This window comes from Pseudorasbora parva, chromosome 13 (genome assembly GCF_024679245.1).
Source record: "Pseudorasbora parva isolate DD20220531a chromosome 13, ASM2467924v1, whole genome shotgun sequence".
Classification (NCBI taxonomy): domain Eukaryota; kingdom Metazoa; phylum Chordata; class Actinopteri; order Cypriniformes; family Gobionidae; genus Pseudorasbora; species Pseudorasbora parva.
Genome location: NC_090184.1, coordinates 16,208,886 through 16,227,301, shown reverse-complemented (window position 1 = coordinate 16,227,301; position 18,416 = coordinate 16,208,886). Strand labels below are relative to the sequence as shown.

Genomic DNA, 18,416 nt, shown 5'->3' with positions numbered 1-18,416 from the left:
CTGTCTCATCCATTCTCTGCTTTGTCCAACAAAATAACAGTCTATCAGAGGTATAATTATTGATTCTCATTAATCAGTGCCAGTAATAAACTACTAAGCAGTGCCCTAGCAACCATGTAGAACTCCCTAGTAACTGCTTAAAACACCTTAGCAACAAAACAGTGCTCTACACCCTAAACACCCTGATACTGTGTTGTCTTAACTCTTAATGTTAAATTAATGCCGTTTATCCCTCTTTGTTCTGCAGCAGCATCTCTGCTGCCTCACAGGTTTGTGACGGTACGCAGAGGCAGCCCGGCGGCTCGCAGCGGACAGATCAGGCCCGGGGATCGTTTGGAGGCGGTGGATGGGAGATCAGTGGTGAATTTACCTCACAGAGAGCTGGCTCAGATCCTGAGGAGAGCTGGAAACACACTCCGCTTGACCATCGTACCCCGCGCCAGCGCTCGTAAGTGGATTATTTCATACACTTGGTCTGATCACATTTACTTTATTTGATAAATAGTCAAAATTTGTATTTATTTTTTAATTTGCAGTAGATAACACTATAACAAAACAGTATCCTAATACTTATCTTCCATCAGGTGGTGGAGTAAAAGTACTTTAATATATAAGTATAATATATAATTGGATAAATATATCAACTTCAGTACTTTTTTTAATCTATCCCAGGATGCAGCTCATGAAATAGGTTGCAGGTTGAACATCCAGAGCTTGAATCTAGACACGGCTGTAGGCAGAGTTTTAAAACCAATGAGGTCCCAAATTTGAGCTATTTAAAGGGGTTTGGAGTTTCTCTGATCTACATATGTGCATTTTAATATGTTTGAAGGCTAAAAAAATGAATAATAAATAAGTTTCTAAAATGTGTTAGTGGGCAGTCATACCTGCTCTCTCCTCTTTTCCATAACTCTTTCTTTTTCACTCTCGCTTCCCCTCCTAAAGCCAACTGAAACTTTTTTTTCATCTGCGTCAGTAAACATAGTTCAACTGAAATTTAGCGTATATTTTATTAAGCATTTTCTAAGACAAGTTAATTCACTCAAGGCTACGTTAAGTAAATAAGTTTATTAAATTAATTTAAAATATGTACACACATACATTATCTTATGGCTAAACTGATGAAATGGGCTTTGTTAATGTCTTATTTTATTATTTTTGTCAGTTGCTTAACATTTCTATCCTAAAACAGCTGTCAAATATGAAATGTTTAGTTTAGCTATTTAAATCTCGACTTACTGAAGCGACCTGCGCTGGGAAATGCAAATTCGCACACAGCAGCTCCTATGAACATAAAGCCCACCTACTTTGATTTGATTGGTTGTACCTAGTCTCTTAATGAGTCATGGGTGTCTTTTGGGCGTAACGTGCAATAAACCAATCAGAGTCTCCCATTCCCTTTAAAAGCCAATTGCGCTTGTGCTATAGCGTATTTACTATTTACATGGTGGTATATAGGCACCCTGCCAACCTGAGTTAATTTAAACGTGTGTATTGCCATGATTGGTCAAATAATTAGCCAATTTAATTCGTCATTACTGCAAATAGGTAATTCTGATACATGTAATGACTATCTATTTTGACATGTAGGCAGGTTTATCTTTAGGTAATCTTTTACATTGTATTCCTTTTATTTGTAATATTTGACATGTTTGTGTGCTGTGTGTGTAACAAGCAGAGTGTACATGGGTTGTGCACCAGCCTATAGGCGCATATTACTAACACGTCCTTTAAAACAGCGTAGACTTTGGAGTTAAGTTTAGACTTTAGACTTTAGACCAGGTTTTTTTTGGTCAATGGTGCAATAATTTTCAGTTGCCTCAAAATAGCAACACACCAACAATGCGCCTGAACACACCTCGTTTTCAGACCAGCACGCCCATTAGTGCGTTTGCCATTTAAACAACATGGGCACTGGACATAAAAATGAAAACTGCGTCGGCCAGAAACATCACATTGCGCCTGGTGTATGATAGGGCCCATATTTTTCACTTGAAGCATTTCAAAGATTTAGAACTTTGAAAAGAATTTATATTTATAATAACAGACAGCATGCTGCTTGGCATCATACAGTATAAAATCCAGATTACATAATGTAACAAAAATTGTAACAAAAATTGTAACCTTTCTCCCGTCAGATTCCTCAGAGAGAGCAGAGAATGACTCTGATTATAAGAACAGGAAATCTCACAAGTCAAAACCAAAGGTGAGCGATACCTTCGCCTTACAATACCTTTGCATACGCTGTGTGGCAAAATAAATGACAAAGAATAACTCCCTCCTTTCCCCCCCACTTCCCAAACACAAAGCAGGATGCCACACGGTACTACAGTGTGGAACTGGAGAGGGGGCCAACTGGATTCGGCTTCAGTCTGAGAGGAGGAAGTGAATATAACATGGGCCTCTATGTGCTGGGACTGATGGAGGGAGGACCAGCCTCACGCAGCCACAAAATTCAGGTGCCGATGTGTGTGTGTGTGTGTGTGTGTGTGTGTGTGTGTGTGTGTGTGTGTGTGTGTGTGTGTGTGTGTGTGTGTGTGTGTGTGTGTGTGTGTGTGTGTGTGTGTGTGTGTGTGTGTGTGTGTGTGCTAATGGGGACTTATGTCACTCACCGAGGAGGAGACAAGCTTATAAATCATAAATAATTACTTTTTTTAATGTAAAAACTCAGTAACTTTTTTTGTGATGGGTAGTGTTAGTGTATAGGGGATAGAATATACATTTTCTAAAGTATAAAAACATTACATATATGCAGATTCCCCACAAAGGTAGTAAACCACCAGATGTGTGTGTTAAAAGGTTTCTTTTTGGGAACAGCATGTGTAATACAGGATAGATTTTCGGCCATTTTATAATACCCTACCATTTAAATGTTTGGAGTCTGTAAGATGATTTAATGTTTTAATGTAAAGAAGTTGCTTATGTACAACCAGGCTGCATTTATTTGATCAGGAATACATTAAAACTAATGAAATATTATTACACTTTAAAATAACAGTTTTCTATTGAAAGCAAAGCAAAGCTTCAGTCTTCAGTGTCACATTATCCTTTAGAAATCATTCCAATATACTGATTTGCTGCCCAAGAAACATCTCTTATTGCCAGTGTTGAAAACAGTTTAGTGTCAGTCTGATTGCTTTGAAAAGTGCCTTAGCAAACACCATTTAATTGCACTTTTATCCTATAATCTAAGACATATAGTGATTTTATGAACATTAATTATTATTCACTGTAAACTAAATCATGTCTAAAACACAATTGTGGCTCATTGTGTATGCCGTAGGTGAGCGATCAGCTGGTGGAGATCAATGGATACAGTACAACAGGAATGACTCATGGTCAGGCTGTGGAGCAGATCAGGACCGGAGGAAGCAGGATACACCTCGTCTTCAAAAGAGGAAATGGATACGTCCCTGACTACGGTAAGACAACAGGTCAGAACATCACCCTAATGTTATCATACATCATCTAAAACATGATGGTCATATTCACATGGCTATTAGGATCAAGGAGTCACAAGATATAGACCTTTTAAAATAAACCAATGTTCAATAAATCATTTAATATATTACTGATAATAATTCACAGTTACAAAAATATTTTGTAGCTGTAGACTTGCCTATAGAATGTGTAGAATTTAATAGGCTTTTCACACCACGCTTAACCCTGGGTTAAGGAACATTTCACACTTGTAATTTAGAAGCCGGGTTTAGAAGCACCGTTTTTTTAGTGGCGCTTACCCCGCATTGTGGTGCCAAATTTGTACAGTGTGAAACAATGAGGTGTTAGAATGTTACAGCCAATTGTAGGGCTCTTATTAATGTGCTTTGGACAGTCATGGAAACACAGCATGTTGCATATAAACAGGGGAGGGGATAAAATAGAGATGACAAATGTCAAATGGTGACAGAAAATGCAACAATTGGATTGAAGAAGAGAAGAGACCATTTAAATCTTACCGTTACAGTCTGGAAAATCCATTCATGAAAAACTTAATGTCAGTCGGCAATACAGAATATATGAGGATATGCAGTGTAAAGCTGCTGGTCACATGCTGAGTTTGTCCAATCAATGACACTGACACAGCAAATATGCAAATAAGAACGTTCAACCCTGGGTTTAGGAATATACAGTTTGAAAATTTAGGTATAATTAATTGTTAATCATGGGTAAATTATGAGCAATATGAAATATGTTTACCTGAGGTATAGAATGGCCCAGGGTTAACTATTTCAAAAGTTAAAAGCTCTGATGAATGATATGGTCAAAAGTATTCATGTCACAAGTCTTTATACAACAGTCTTTGACTTCTTATGAAAATATATTTCTCTGAATCTATAAGCTTACTAACAGCTGTTCTCTGCTTTCTTATTTGTACTTTCCCTTTTTCTATTCTCCTTTGTTTCATATTTTTATAATGTGTTATTATCCTCTTTCATCATTTGTGTCTTTTAAACAAATTATTTACACTCACTACTAATGTGCTTTTCATTTTGGGTCATCTCGTTTCATTTGCACTTTTATATTTGATCATTCATTGTTTTTATTTCCTATTAACCCTTTTTTTTCTTCTTCATTTTACTCTTCTTCTAACTTTCATGAGGGAATCTTTTCTTCCTCCCCACCTCCCTTTACCCCTTGTTCTCTTTCTTTCGGCTTTCCCTCTCTTTTCTTCCTCCTTTAGTGGAGCTCTCCAGTCTCTCTCTCTGTATGACCAACTCCAAGCTGGGCGAACCGTGTTTCTATGTGATTGGAAGGACAGAAAATACGCGGTTGGTAGCTGTTCCTGTTAGTCCTCCATTTTACTGTTTCTCTACATCTCTCTCATATTTCTCTGTCGTCTAAACGTCTTCGACCGTGTTTCTTTCGTGATCGTGTCTCCCTGTTATATGTTGATAATACACCACGAGTCACTGTGATGTCAACCTGTTTGTGATACAGTATGACAGAAGAGTTTGTTGGTAATTCCAGATGAATCTAATTAACTTGCAGTTTGTTTATTTATATCATATCAAGGCTGTCAGTAGATTAAAAAAAAAACTTGCAATTGATTACATTATTTTTTAATATCATATGGCTGTCAATCATTTAAATTTCAATAACAAAGTAATGATATGCTTATAAACCAACCAAATTAACATAATTAAGAGACATTACATTATTTTGACAGACAATTAAAGCATGCATAACATTTAGAGGGTATCTCGAGCTTCAGTTGCTCCAATGGGAGGAAAATTCCTCATTACAGAATGTATGGGTCAAGGGGCATGATTAAATGTGTTCATTTTATTATTACATTCTTTTTCCTTTCAAAATATTGCCCTTTAATTCCCAGTGCATTCAGCTCCGTGTTTAATGAGAGAAAACAAAATATGTTACCAAGATGTCTTTTGACTCTGCAGAAGCCCTTAATTGGCCCTCTCATTACCATTTCAACCATCAACCATGTTGAGCTTTTATTTCATGCCTTTTTATTTGGAAGGGTAATTTAGCTCTGCCACACAAAGACTGCAAATGGCTTCACTATGATTAAATATTCTAATATGGATCATTAAAAAATGTGTTAGCTCTTATTCAGGGCTTGACATTTGTTCACCAGCCTGGCTAGTATTTTTCCAAAAGTTACTGGCCACTCTGCATTTTTACTGGCCAAAATTTTGATACCATGATACCAATTTTAACATTGATACCATGGGGGAAAACGGCTATATAGATATTGTCAATGTTATCTTATAATTTGATAGCAGTTACATTAGGCTGATGTCACTTTAAAAGGGTCATGAACATTTTTTTATTGTTTTATGTTTCCTGGGGTGCACTTACAATGTTAGTATGATTTTGACATCAAAAATCGTCATAATTTAGAAATAAAAGGCATTTTTCCTACCTTGATTTTAGCCTCTGTTTGAACGGGGCATGTCTGCTGTGATTGGCTGGCATCCTTGCATACGAGATCCTGTGAAGTTCACAATTTATTCACTGGATTGATTTACTGACACATAGACAAAGAACATCTGACTGTACATGAATCATTACATATCAGAAATCACTGGGCACAGATCAGGCATTAGAAATAACACAGTTACTTACATGTTGGTGTGACAATACTATCAAATCCATATTGTAAAAGTCTGTTTGCAAAGTCACTAGAGAAATTGTAACTGATTTACCAAAGAATCCACACTGAAATGTGCTAAATACAAAAAAATAAAATAAAATGATGCTTATTACAGACATTCACAGAGACATGTTTAAAATAAATAACCACTAGCATTAGGATCCTTTGGAAGGTCATGTTATTTTTAGTCTAGTGATCTGAACATGCTAGTGGATGAGGCCAACGTTACAATGATGAAGTAGGCATTGATTTTGTTCTGCAGAGGTTTTTCACCTATCTATTAGATAGCCATTTTCCTCAACGAGTCGTTCGTTGGGCTTGGTTACAATAAAAGCTGTTTTTGGACTAACAAAGAAGTTTTCAGTTCTGAAACTTAAAGGATATTCTTTTAGTATGATGACCTCTATATGTCAAAAGCTCAGGGAATATTTGATTTCTCAGTTCATGACCCCTTTAAGACATGACATTCAGTTCCATTATACGGTTACACATGCGTTTTCTTTTCAACCGTTTACGTTGACTTAAATCATAACTGAATGTTATGAATAGTAGCCAAAACCGGCATTTTTTAGATTAATTGTCTATTTGACTGTTTAAAAACAATAATCTGTGAAAAAGAACTACATTTTTGGGTGTGAGCATAGAATATGTGGGAATGAGTAAAATTGTATGCAAAACGAACAAACCCATGCCGAAATTCAAGCCCTTTAACACCAACAATTTTCATACGGAGAAAATAAAATGAGCGAGTAAAGGAACACTGTTTGTTTTTTTGGTTTTTGTCAACTCGCTGTCACAGTATCGTGTATCTATTCTGAGTAGACCTAAATTAGTAGACCTATTGGAAGCATTTTCAGTATCGATATGTATCAAAACATCTATATTTTTGATTTTTGAGTTTATTATTTCAGTTGCCTAAAGACTAAAATTGGAAAATGTATGTATTATATATAAAAATCAACCCGGCGAAATGGCTAGTAGGAGTGACTGCATTACACACTGCTGAAATCCACCCACATCTGTCAAGCCCTGCATTTAAGTATATTAGCTAATTAAATTAGACATTTTGGTTATGAAAATATCCTGCTAGACTATTCCAACAAGTGTTGAGAAAGTGAACTAAACTTCAGGAAACCATATGAATGTCAACCATACTAAACATATTTTTAAAAAATTAACATTCTCTCACTCTTAAAAAAAATGTTTTTTTAGTTGCATTGATAATTTCATGAACCTTTAAAGGGATAGTTCACCCAAAAATGAAAATTACCCTATGATTTACTCACCCTCAAGCCATGTTTATGACATTCTTCTTTCAGATCAATTCAATTGGATTTATATATTTTTTTTAAGTCTTGGCTCTTTCAAGCATTATAATGGGCAGTTAATGGCAGCCCAAAATTGGAAGCCCAAAAAGGTTCTTTATCGTGGAAAAGTTTAGCTTTTTTAGGTTGTTCTTCACACTAAAGGTTCTTTGTTGAACCCCCTTATGGAAACTGTATTTTAAGAATAACTTTGGCAGCCCTAAACATTTTGTTACTTGATGTTATTGTAATTGTAAACATGATTTGGATTTTATTGTATGCTTTTTTATTATTCTTATAGCGTTATGTTCATTATTAGCATATCAATCAGACTCTTTTGCATTTCAAAGCTACTTAGCTTTCAGTTTTAATGAGTCAGCCGCAGCTTTTAATGTGAAGCACAAGGCATTCAGAATGACCTCAAAGTCCTCACTGAAGAGGGTGACAAAAGACCCGAGTGAAACATTCATGGAACATTAGTAGTGATTGGTTTTCATAACTCTAAGGACTTTCCATTTTACTTGAACAAGAGTTACTGAAACATTTCCCCTCACAAATCCTGTATTGCCTTCCAAAATCTGGAACAAAAGTACTGAACATAATTGGTGAGTAAATGATGACGGTGTTAATTTTTCTCCTTTCTCTCCACCATTATCTGTCTCGTGCGCTTTTCCTCTCAGACCCTGATCACGTCACAGCCGTCTCCTCCTCACCCCAGGCCCTGCAGTCGGGTTTGGCTGCAGTAGGCCGTCGCCGTGCTCAACAGGATGCCACATCCAGCGTTCAAAAACCAGAGAAGACCAACCGAGGGCGGAGAGTACAAAGGGAGAGGGGAAGTGACGGAGGAGACCGCGAGAGCCCTGACAGTCTCGAGGGTGGCAGTCCGGGCAGGGGGCGAAGGTCCAGAGACAAAAGGTCACAGAGCTTGCCTAGAAACACAGTAAGAGGACATAGTGAAGAAGACTTGGAGGGAAGTGTTGAAAGAAATGGGAGAAAGAAGGAAAAAGGGAACGAGAGAAGGGGAGAGCGGTCAAGACGGAGCAAGAGCGAGGAGAGGGTTAGACGGGCGGAGAGAAAGGGCGAAGGAGACAAGAGAAAGAACACACAAAACATCCATAACCAGAGACTTCCTGAGCCTAAACTGCAGTGGGAGGAAGATGAGGAGGAGGAGGACGAGTGGGAGAGAGAGACAGAACCAGAGTGGACGAGAGAGAGAGAAAGGCTGAAAGGCAAAGAATGGGAGAAGGAGGAGAAGAAAACGGAGAGCGACAGTGAATGGGAAAGAGAAAATGAGAGTTTGACGAAGGAGGAAGCGCTTGAGTGGGAGCCGAACAACAAAACTGAACGAGGGATTCCAGACGAATTGAACAGAGAGCAGGAAACGAGTTTCCATAAGCGGTTGCGTTATTTGGGCGTCCGTGTGCTACCTTCAGACGCTCAGCCCCGCACACTTCGACACTTATCTGGCCTCTCGTCGGACGGGCCGACGGGGGACGCTGAGGGGGACTCTGAGTTCAATCAGCCCCCGTTTGCTTTCCTTACGTCTGCGCCATCTGACTACGCAGAGTCAGAGTCAGGAGCCAGTGTTTCTGAGTGTAGCGTTTCTGCAGCCAGCATCTCTGGTCTCTCTGTGTATCTGAACAACTCCGAAAACACACAAAGGGCCCCGAGGCCCCCGCTTCCAGGCCCCTGGCTAAAACCCAGCTCAGGGAAAATCATTAGACAGGCTGAGAGGTTACGGATGGTAGGGAAAGGTAGAGGAACAGAAACATGATTCATGATTTATTTTACTGTTGCACATACTTTAGGTTTAAAGTCACAATGAAACAGAAGTGAAAAGTTTTTTTTCCCGTATTGTGATGTATATCTGAGTAACGGATTTTAGAAAATAAATAAATCGGGGAAATCCATACGTCACCAGAGAGAAGTCTATCGTTTCTCCGGAAGACAGAGTTATGAGATTTTAATTAAAAATTGCGAGGTCTAAACATGTTACAAAATTAAACATACATGGATGAATTGTTCGCAATACATTTAGTAGAGCTGTTATGTTCCTTTTTTGATCTGGCCATTAAGCAGTTTACATACATTTACATTTATTAATTTAGCAGGCGCTTTTATCCTAGGTGATTTAAAAATAAGTGAAATAACAAGTAATTTGTGCCAGTAATATTCATAGTTCACAATGGCAATTTGCCAAGTTTAAAGTAGGTTAGAGCAAAACCGTCCAGAACATGCAAGCAACAGCATAGATACACACTTAAAAGCTTTTGTATTCGTTTTGCACAAACCGTAAACCTGAATAAGTTGTCAAAAAAATAAATTGAGGTAATCAGTTGCATCCATTTAAGTTTAAGTAAGCAGAACTTACATATTTTATTTAGCACTCTTACATTTTAATTGCTCTGAACTTGAAATATTTGAGTAAGCTAATTAATATATATATATTTATAGCATTAACATAGCATAGCACTTGCTGAATGAGGACAGCTCATGCTCCACTCTAGCCTGACAAACCAGACCCACATCAAGATGTTTGGTCTGGAAACTCACCATTGACAGCTCAATCCGAGGGGCGGGATAAACGGTTGTCTTTCAAACTCCCTCTGCACAATGTGCACGCAATTGGATATTGCTACAACCAATCAGAGCAACGAAGGTGAAGCAGAGCTCGTTGACAGATTAAACTTTCGACTTATCCGGTCGGCAAAACTCTGAACACATCTTCCCTTCTTAAGAATGCCTGCAGTGCCGTTAGGTTAAGTTAAGACTGCAGCTTCACTCCAAGTTGCGGTCAAAGCTGATTCGAAAGACCACCGTTCGGCAGTTTCTGTTTACGTGAAGCACGTGCAACTTGGCCGTCATTATATTAAGCCCCGCCCACGGACTCTATACACGATGTGATTGCCGCGACCAGAGTTCGGTGTTTACAGCTCAGAAGTGTATTGAGAGCTAGACGACACTCGCGGCAAATTAGATTTGCTGCCGCTAGGGTTAATTTAGCAGGCGCTTTTATCCTAGCCTAGATTTCTAGGCTAGCTCCTCTCATTATGATGGTAAACCTACGTAACAAAAAACAGAACATAACAGCATAACAGAAACTCATCTGAACTAGCATAACAAAACATTAAAAACTACTAAATCTCCCACTTAACGTCAATCTTGCACAAAAAAAAGAAAAATCATAATATAACACTTAGGTTAAAGTTAGGTCAGTTTCGGTTAAATTTAAATGTCCAAATTAAAAGAAACAAGTTCATAGAACTCAAAAGAATGAAACAATTATGATTACTTAAAATGTGTCAGTTTTAAGAACTCAAAAGAAAAATAAATGTTTTTGTTTAATTTGAGTTGGCTCTACTCAAACATTTAATTATTTTGAGTGTTAGGGTTTACAGTGCAGCCAAATGCCACTTACAGGGAATTATTAATATTAGTATTATATTATATTTTGAACTCTCCCACTCAGTTTGCTCTTTCAAGCCTTGCTCTCTTCTTCTCTTCCACTTTGTCCTCCATGAAGAAGTTCTGCAGTGATCAACACAACACCTTTTCCTTTTCTGCCAGACTGTTACAGTATGTTGACTTTGTATGCCACAAAATGATAATGCTTAGGGCCAAATATTCTTGTTATCTTTCATGGTAGCTTGAGTCTAGTTCTTACCTTTAGCACAGCTGTTTTTCTCTTCTGTACCACTGTGTGAACTCTCTTTAATCTGTACCAAATCTCCATATAAACCAGAGAAAGATGCTATGGTGTATGATTACATTTCATCAGCTACAGAGCAAATATTGAATGAGGATTATACATTACCTTTCAAAAGTTTGAGGTCAAGAGGTCAATGGGGTTTTTTGAAATAAATGCCGACCTTTTGAACTTTCTGTTAATCAAATAATCTGAAAAAAGTATCACTATTTCCACAAATGTATTCAACTGTTTTTAACATTGATAATAATAAGTAATGTTTCTTGAGCAGCAAATCATCATGTTAAAATGATTTCTGATGGATCGTGTGATACTGAAGATAAGAGTAATGATGCTGAAAATTCAGCTTTGCCATCACTGGAATAAATTATATTTTAAAATATATAGAAAGAGAAAACAGTTCTTTTTAATTGTAATAATATTTCACAATATATCTGTTTTTACTGCATCTGTGATCAAATAAATGCAGCCTTGCTGACTATAGGAGACTTTCAAAAACATTGAAAAAATCTTACAGACCCCAAACATTTGAACAGAGATTTCATGTTCAAGACATTCACTTTGAACAATTTGTGCAACACTTTTATGCTTTTCCCCCTTGAAAAAAGCATTATTAAGAGCTCTGCGAATGATTGTGTAATTTAGCTCTTGTGAATGGTGTGTAAACTTAAACTATTAAGAGGCCATATTTGTCACACTCCCAAGAGTTTCCCCTGAAGCCATTATAATAATGACATTTATGTTTAGTTTTTCATGCATTTATACATAAATTATTAGTATTATTATATTCATCTTGTGCCCTCTGGGTCTCTGACATCTCAGGAAGCAGATATATAAACTGTAAACTTTTTTTATTAACCCCCCTATACACCCTCAAAATGGCCTTTGTAACAAAAGACTGGTTTCTGTGCCCTCGGAAATCTTAATTATGTTCAAGTGAAATGTCATCAGATTCATATTTTCCTAAAGGTTTTTAATTTTTAATTTTATTTTTTGCCATTTACAAGAAAAAGTAATATATTTATAGCCCCCATTTCTTGCTACTATTAAAGTATGATTAACACAAATACAACGATTAAAGAGATAGTTCAACCATAAATGAAAATGAGCTCATAAGTTACTCCACCCTCAAGCCATCTTGAATGTATGACTTTCTTCTTTAAAAAGTATACAATCTGAGTTATATTAATAAATATCCTGGCTAATCCAAGCATTATAATGACAGTGAATGACAGCCCAAAATTTGAAGCCCAAAAAAGTGCACCCATCCATTATAACAGTTATCCACATGGCTCCAGGGTGTTAATAAAGGCCCTCTGAAGAGAATTGATGAGTTTTTGAAAGAAAAATATCCATATTTAATGTTATAAAGTAAAATATCAGTTTCTGCCAGACCCTCTTCTGTATTCAACTTATGAAGAAAGTGTAACACCTCTCGCAGTTCAAATCGCTTGCGTCATACGTTGCACCATTTACGTTTTTTTCCCGTAAGTTGAATAAGTAATGCGGTTCGTCAGAAGCTAGATATTTTACTTTTAATTAGGCTAGATATTTTGCTGTTAAATATGGATATTTTTCTTATAAACCCCCATCAATTCACTTCAGAAGGCCTTTATTAACCCCCTGGAGCGATGTGGATTACATTTAAAATGGATGGATGCATTTTTTAAATATAGCTCAGATTGTATTTGTCTGGAAGAAGAATGTCATACCATAGTATGGCTTGAGAGTCAGTAAATTATGGGGTAACTTAAATTTGTGGGTGAACTATACGTTTAACTTTCAATCCACTTACTTTAAAGAGACTATACACTATATAGGAATATCAAATAAAGTATCTATTTATTTAAGATATAAGCATTCATTGACAGAAAAGACAGAGATATGCTTTATGAAACGGTCCTCTTATTGCTCTTTTTTGACCCCATCAACCAAAAAGGACTGTTGTGCTGAACATTTGTACTGAAAATATAAGTTGGATGCGGCATTGTGCCAAGCCTGCAAAACCTCTTTAGTTTAATGCACCAGGGTCTTTCTCTTTCTCATTATTGGTGAAAGCTGTCTAGTAAAAGTGAGAGAGAGGTTGACTGTATTATGCTCTTGTGAATTGTAGCTTGTTAACTCTAGATATAACATTTAACCTAAGAACTGTGCCTACTACTTACCAGTTGTTTTCCTCGATTCATTTTTTGCTCATCATTTAAGTTTCTAATGTCACCGAAACCCAAATATCACCCAATATTGTCCGTTCTGTGCGTCATACTCTAGCAGAACTTTTAAACTATGCATAAGATGTTGCCATTTTAGATCATTGGGACAGCAGTGTATTCTGTGCAGCCCAGCAGGTCTGGGATCAGGTTGAAGTCAGTCTGGTGTCGGTGGTCCATGCATCGTTAAACATATCATAATATTCAGAGTATGAGCCAATGCCACATAAGCTTTCACTAACCTCTATATTTATTACATGTTGAATCCGAAGGGTCCATTTGAGAGTCTCACATTGTCTTTATGTCCATACTAATGTCGATGGCCATACTGTATGTACCGATTGTAAATATATATAAATATATTATAATTATAAAATATATATACATATAATATTATGTTTCTATTATGATTATATTGTTATAATCTATTGTAATCCAAATGCAGGTAACAAATTATATAAGAGTTATAATAAACATTAATGTATCTACCTGAGATCGACTGTGGCCTGGAGTGTTTTTGTGTGTGTGTGTGTGTGTGTGTGTGTGTGTGTGTGTGTGTGTGTGTGTGTGTGTGTGTGTGTGTGTGTGTGTGTGTGTGTGTGTGTGTGTGTGTGTGTGTGTGTGTGTGTGTGTGTGTGTGTGTGTCTTGTTAAACACTACATTATGGGGACAAAATGTCCCCACAAAGATATCCAAAATCCTTGTCCTATTTTATGGTCCCCTCGAGGAAAACATCTTAAACATCAGACTAAGTTTTGTGTGATGTGTCTAGGGGTAGGGTTAGTGTAGGGGGGTAGAATATACAGCTTTATGAAAATAATTTTGTCTAGTCCACATAAAACATGAAAACGTGTGCATGCGTAGTGCTCTGTGAATGTAATTTCTACCCTGAGCAGTAGATGACAGCAAAGTGTATTGAAAAGCACTTCATAACAAGAATATAAATATAGGCTAACTATATGGTAATGACTTGACTTTAGTATTTGAGATGACAACCAAAAAAAAAAAGTAATAATAATGTTTTATTTATTTTTTATTTAATTTCCTTTTATTTAACCAGGTGAAGTCTCATTGAGATATTCAAATCTGTTTTGCAAGGGTGCCCTTATTATTTTGTAGCAAATACTAAAATAATATTAGATACTTTTTGTCAATAGATACTTTTAATGTTCGATTTTGAAATTGAAATAAAAAAAAACCTTACATTATAACACTGTCCTTGTTATGTTACACATACTTACTATATTATACAGTAAATGACACATAATTACATGTAAATAACCCTAAACCAAACCCTTTTCCTAACCATATAATTACATGCATTGTGAATTAATATTACTCAGCATTTAAATATATAATTGCACTTGCCCTGTGTAATTATAAGAACACTTTAGAAAAGTGTAATCAAACTATTTTGTTTTTTTAAAATAACTGTATTTCCATGACTAATACAGTTCTATTCATACTGTCCAGACTGTACATTATTATATGTTGTGGTCAAGTGAGAAATGCACTTAGCCAAGTAGTATTTTGTAGCACTACTTTACTTAAATTGAAGTCAGCAAAAACTTAAGTCTTCAATTTTTAAATGTAAAGAAAAGCAGCTTCCGGTTGAAAACAGACTCTCTTAAAATGTATTTAATGATTTGACAATAATAGTTGTAACGCTGTTTTTCGTAAAGATATTGTTAGGCAACTGGTCATTTTGTAAGGCTATTCATATTATTAGGTAGGCTACATCACATGTAGCCTAATGTTTGTATGATTCAAGCTTCATTTGTTGAAATCTCTCTGTGTGTGCTGTACTGAAGAGCTCATGCGTGGGATGACTGTGTGTGACGAGCGCAGAAAAGACTAGTTTAACGCTTCTCTGCCTTCCAGTTGCTGTTGGATCTGTCAGGTGAGAAGCGCGCTCACGAACCTGAGCATCCGCGAGAACATCTTCAAAACCGTCCGCGCGCGTCAAGTGACCAAGCGTCGGTTACTTCGGGGAATACAGAAGGCAAGTTTAGCGCAGGTGGTCCACGCTCACCTCCTAGATTTACGTTTTGGAAAAGTCTGTTTTATGAGAGAAAATACAAATACCGTAAGTCTTAAACGACGCTGTTATTCAAACTCGACGGACGTCGAGGTTAAAATAAACTAACAAGACGCGAAGATTTTACTAAGAACAGATGCGCTGAAGCGACCCATGGAAATGGGTTGAAGAAAAGAAAACGCCGATAAAGAGAGGTGTAAGTGTGATTTTTTTTAACATGTGGAACCATGTAGCCTACATTTTATTTTGAAATACATTGACGCTATCTTGAAGAAGGAGCGCGCGCCCAGCGCGTGCGAATGTTTCATAGACTTTTAATGTTCGTTATTAATCGCAAATTCCTCTTCTGCTGCTTTGTATAAAAGCGCTTTACTATCTTGAGATGTTGGACTTCACAATTATGATTCAGTTTTAGAATTTCACTTGTCTGACAGTGAAGAAAGCCTTTTCTTCACTCATATTTACAGTATGTTTTCTATCTCAAGCTATACAGATCTGGGATTTCAGGGATTAAATGTATACCTTTTTGCTGCTGTTTCCTATTTCCCACAGTGCTACCTCAGCATGTGGGAGCTGTGTGTAGCACAGCGAATCTCAAGATGACTGGGTTTGTGGAAACAGTAGAAATGATCTACAGATGTCATTTCTTTTGACTTTAATAGGCATTTATTTACATCACTTGAGTTCATGTAGTGACGTGGACCCAAATGGATCTTTTTGTCTGGAAAAGCTATGAGCCAATGCTCAGAACTGTCCATGCCATACTTTTTCTTTATACTTCACCTTTGTTTGCTAACTTGTTGAAGTACAATCACAGCTGAGAGGATGCAAATTATTGACCTTTGAACTTGTTTGCTGAGAGCTACAGTTACAGCCCATACCTTTTTTGCAATTGAATCATTCATGGGTGGACATTAAGATGCAATCGATGCAAATAACATTGCTGCAGTAAATGTCTTTTGCTGGTGTTTTTCAGTTGTTGAGACTCAAGTTGCAACTAGGATAAAAGACAGTTCTATCAAGCTTCTACCTTAAGGCTCTTTTGTTTTATCTCCCCCCCACTGAACTCATCAGGTGGGGGGGGGAAGGCGTAAGGCCCAAACTATGGAGTCCAACCCAGACAGCCCAAGTCGGGCTGTGGAGTACCTTCTGGAACTCAATAACATCATCGAGAACCAGGCCAAACTTCTAGAAACGCAACGCAAGCGCATCGAGGAGCTCGAAACGCAGCTGGACCGGGTCAACCAGGAGAACCAAGACCTGCGGGAGGACCGGAAACCGGGAGCCGAGATCTCGCCGCAGAACCACAACTACATCCAGAGCTCTAAGCCCAGCCAGCCGTCATCACTACCAAACCACAATGCTGGAGGTGTCATTCAGAACAGCATTAGCAGTAATATCCCCTCATCCACGGTGCCTGGCCCAGCTCGACGGACCCACACGAGGCTGACCCGAGGCCTGTCATGTGGATCAGCCCCTGTTGAGAAGGAGAGAGGCCGACTGGACCGCAATGACAGCTCTGGCACCAACAACACCTCGACTCTACGGAAACAGTAAGTGTTTCATTCCCTTAGTTACACCTCATGATATGAGGGTTGTTCTGGGTTATTGGATGTTTGGGCCTTTGTTGCCGTTTGTGCTATTTTTGTAGTATGAGAAGTTCAGTGGTGATATGACAAAGGTCAACAAATGTGTGTGTAATCTTCGTGCAAGAGAAAAAATAAGACTCACAACCAAGTCACAAATAAATTGAGTTTAGACTAAAGTTCTGTTCACAGTCACACCAAGAACGATAACTATACAGATAATTATAACGATAACTATATAAGTGTCTACACCAGCAAACAATATGGTTCTGTTTATTCTAAGCACGCTGCAGGTTTGTTGCCTGCCATTTAAAAACTTGAGCTCTTAAAAGCAGGAGTGATCCTGATTGGCTGTCAAAAAAATCACTCTGAAAGTGATTTCAACAATATCGTTTCTCTGTGTCATTATCATTATGTTTGTGGTGTGGACTCTGCTATTAGAACTATATATTAATTGTTATAGTTATAGTTATAATTTATATATAATATAAATTATGTATATTTACATATACATAATAATTATACACAGTGCACACACATATTTCGTAAACACAAGCTTTTATTTTGGATGTGATTAATTGCGATAAACCATCTGCCATTGTTATTTATTTATTTGTTTGTTTATTTGTTTGTTATATTATATTTAGTGTGATTTATATTATATATAAATATTTTATATAAATATAAAAAAATGTATACACATGTGTATTTATACATAATAATTATACACAGCGCACACACATACTGTATTTACTTAAACACAAACTTTTATTTTGGTGTTATATTATGTTATTTTATAAGGCATCATATGCTGGGGATGTTGCAGTGTAAGCAAAAACAAAATTCTGGCAACAACAGTAACCCATTTATTTACTACAGGATTTTTTTTTATACAGAAACATTTTTATTAACTAAAAATTAAAATTAATTAATTAAAAGTTGCTAATTATTATATTGTTTAGATAAAAAATATTATTATTATTATTATTTTAGATTAAATATTATTTATGATTTTGAATAATGTGAATATATACTTTCTTTTGACCTAGTGTGACCTAATGGGTGAGAAAAAAAATCTATACAAATCTAAAAATGTTAGACTAATTGTCCTATGACAGAGTTTATAAACCTGAAACAGTATTTAGACTTGATTTTAAAAGACTTGAGATTCTATGGCAGAATCGTGAACATGTTGAGAACATGTTTCTACTGTTTTTGTTTGGTTCTGGATTTATTTCTCTATATGGATGCAGTCCGAATAGTGCATTTTGAAATACTTTTACATATGTGAGGTCTACATTTTTGTGTGAATGGATATGCTCTATGTATGTTATGTGTTTGACAAAAGCACAGTCCGTATTAACTTTGGGGTTGAAACATTTTTGGGGTTCTATGGAATTGAAATGAAACACCCACGCCTTGCATACGTGTTTTGTTTGCTTTTTTTCCTCAGGCTT

General features: G+C 36.8%; 2 protein-coding genes across 12 annotated transcripts in view; both read left to right on the top strand.

The window, feature by feature from the left end:
* LOC137038593 (novel protein similar to vertebrate membrane associated guanylate kinase, WW and PDZ domain containing 1 (MAGI1)) overlaps positions 1-10,506 on the top strand; it is a 140,288-nt gene extending 129,782 nt beyond the window's left edge. For 3 of the 5 annotated variants that reach the window (XM_067413299.1, XM_067413298.1, XM_067413296.1), the window contains 5 exons: positions 248-448; positions 2,139-2,206; positions 2,310-2,459; positions 3,284-3,422; positions 8,103-10,506. In XM_067413299.1, the coding sequence (XP_067269400.1) occupies positions 248-448; positions 2,139-2,206; positions 2,310-2,459; positions 3,284-3,422; positions 8,103-9,196 (1,652 nt within the window). In that variant the 3' untranslated portion in view covers positions 9,197-10,506. The remainder of the gene's footprint in view (positions 1-247; positions 449-2,138; positions 2,207-2,309; positions 2,460-3,283; positions 3,423-8,102) is intronic. The other 2 variants (XM_067413300.1, XM_067413297.1) reach the window with 1 other exon arrangement.
* Positions 10,507-15,134: 4,628 nt separating this feature from the next.
* Positions 15,135-18,416, top strand: part of iqsec2b (IQ motif and Sec7 domain ArfGEF 2b) — a 109,539-nt gene continuing 106,257 nt past the window's right edge. For 3 of the 7 annotated variants that reach the window (XM_067413290.1, XM_067413294.1, XM_067413295.1), the window contains exon 1: positions 15,136-16,926. In XM_067413290.1, the coding sequence (XP_067269391.1) occupies positions 16,478-16,926 (449 nt within the window). In that variant the 5' untranslated portion in view covers positions 15,136-16,477. Of the gene's footprint in view, positions 16,927-18,416 lie in introns of all 7 variants that reach the window. The other 4 variants (XM_067413288.1, XM_067413287.1, XM_067413289.1 and 1 more) reach the window with 4 other exon arrangements.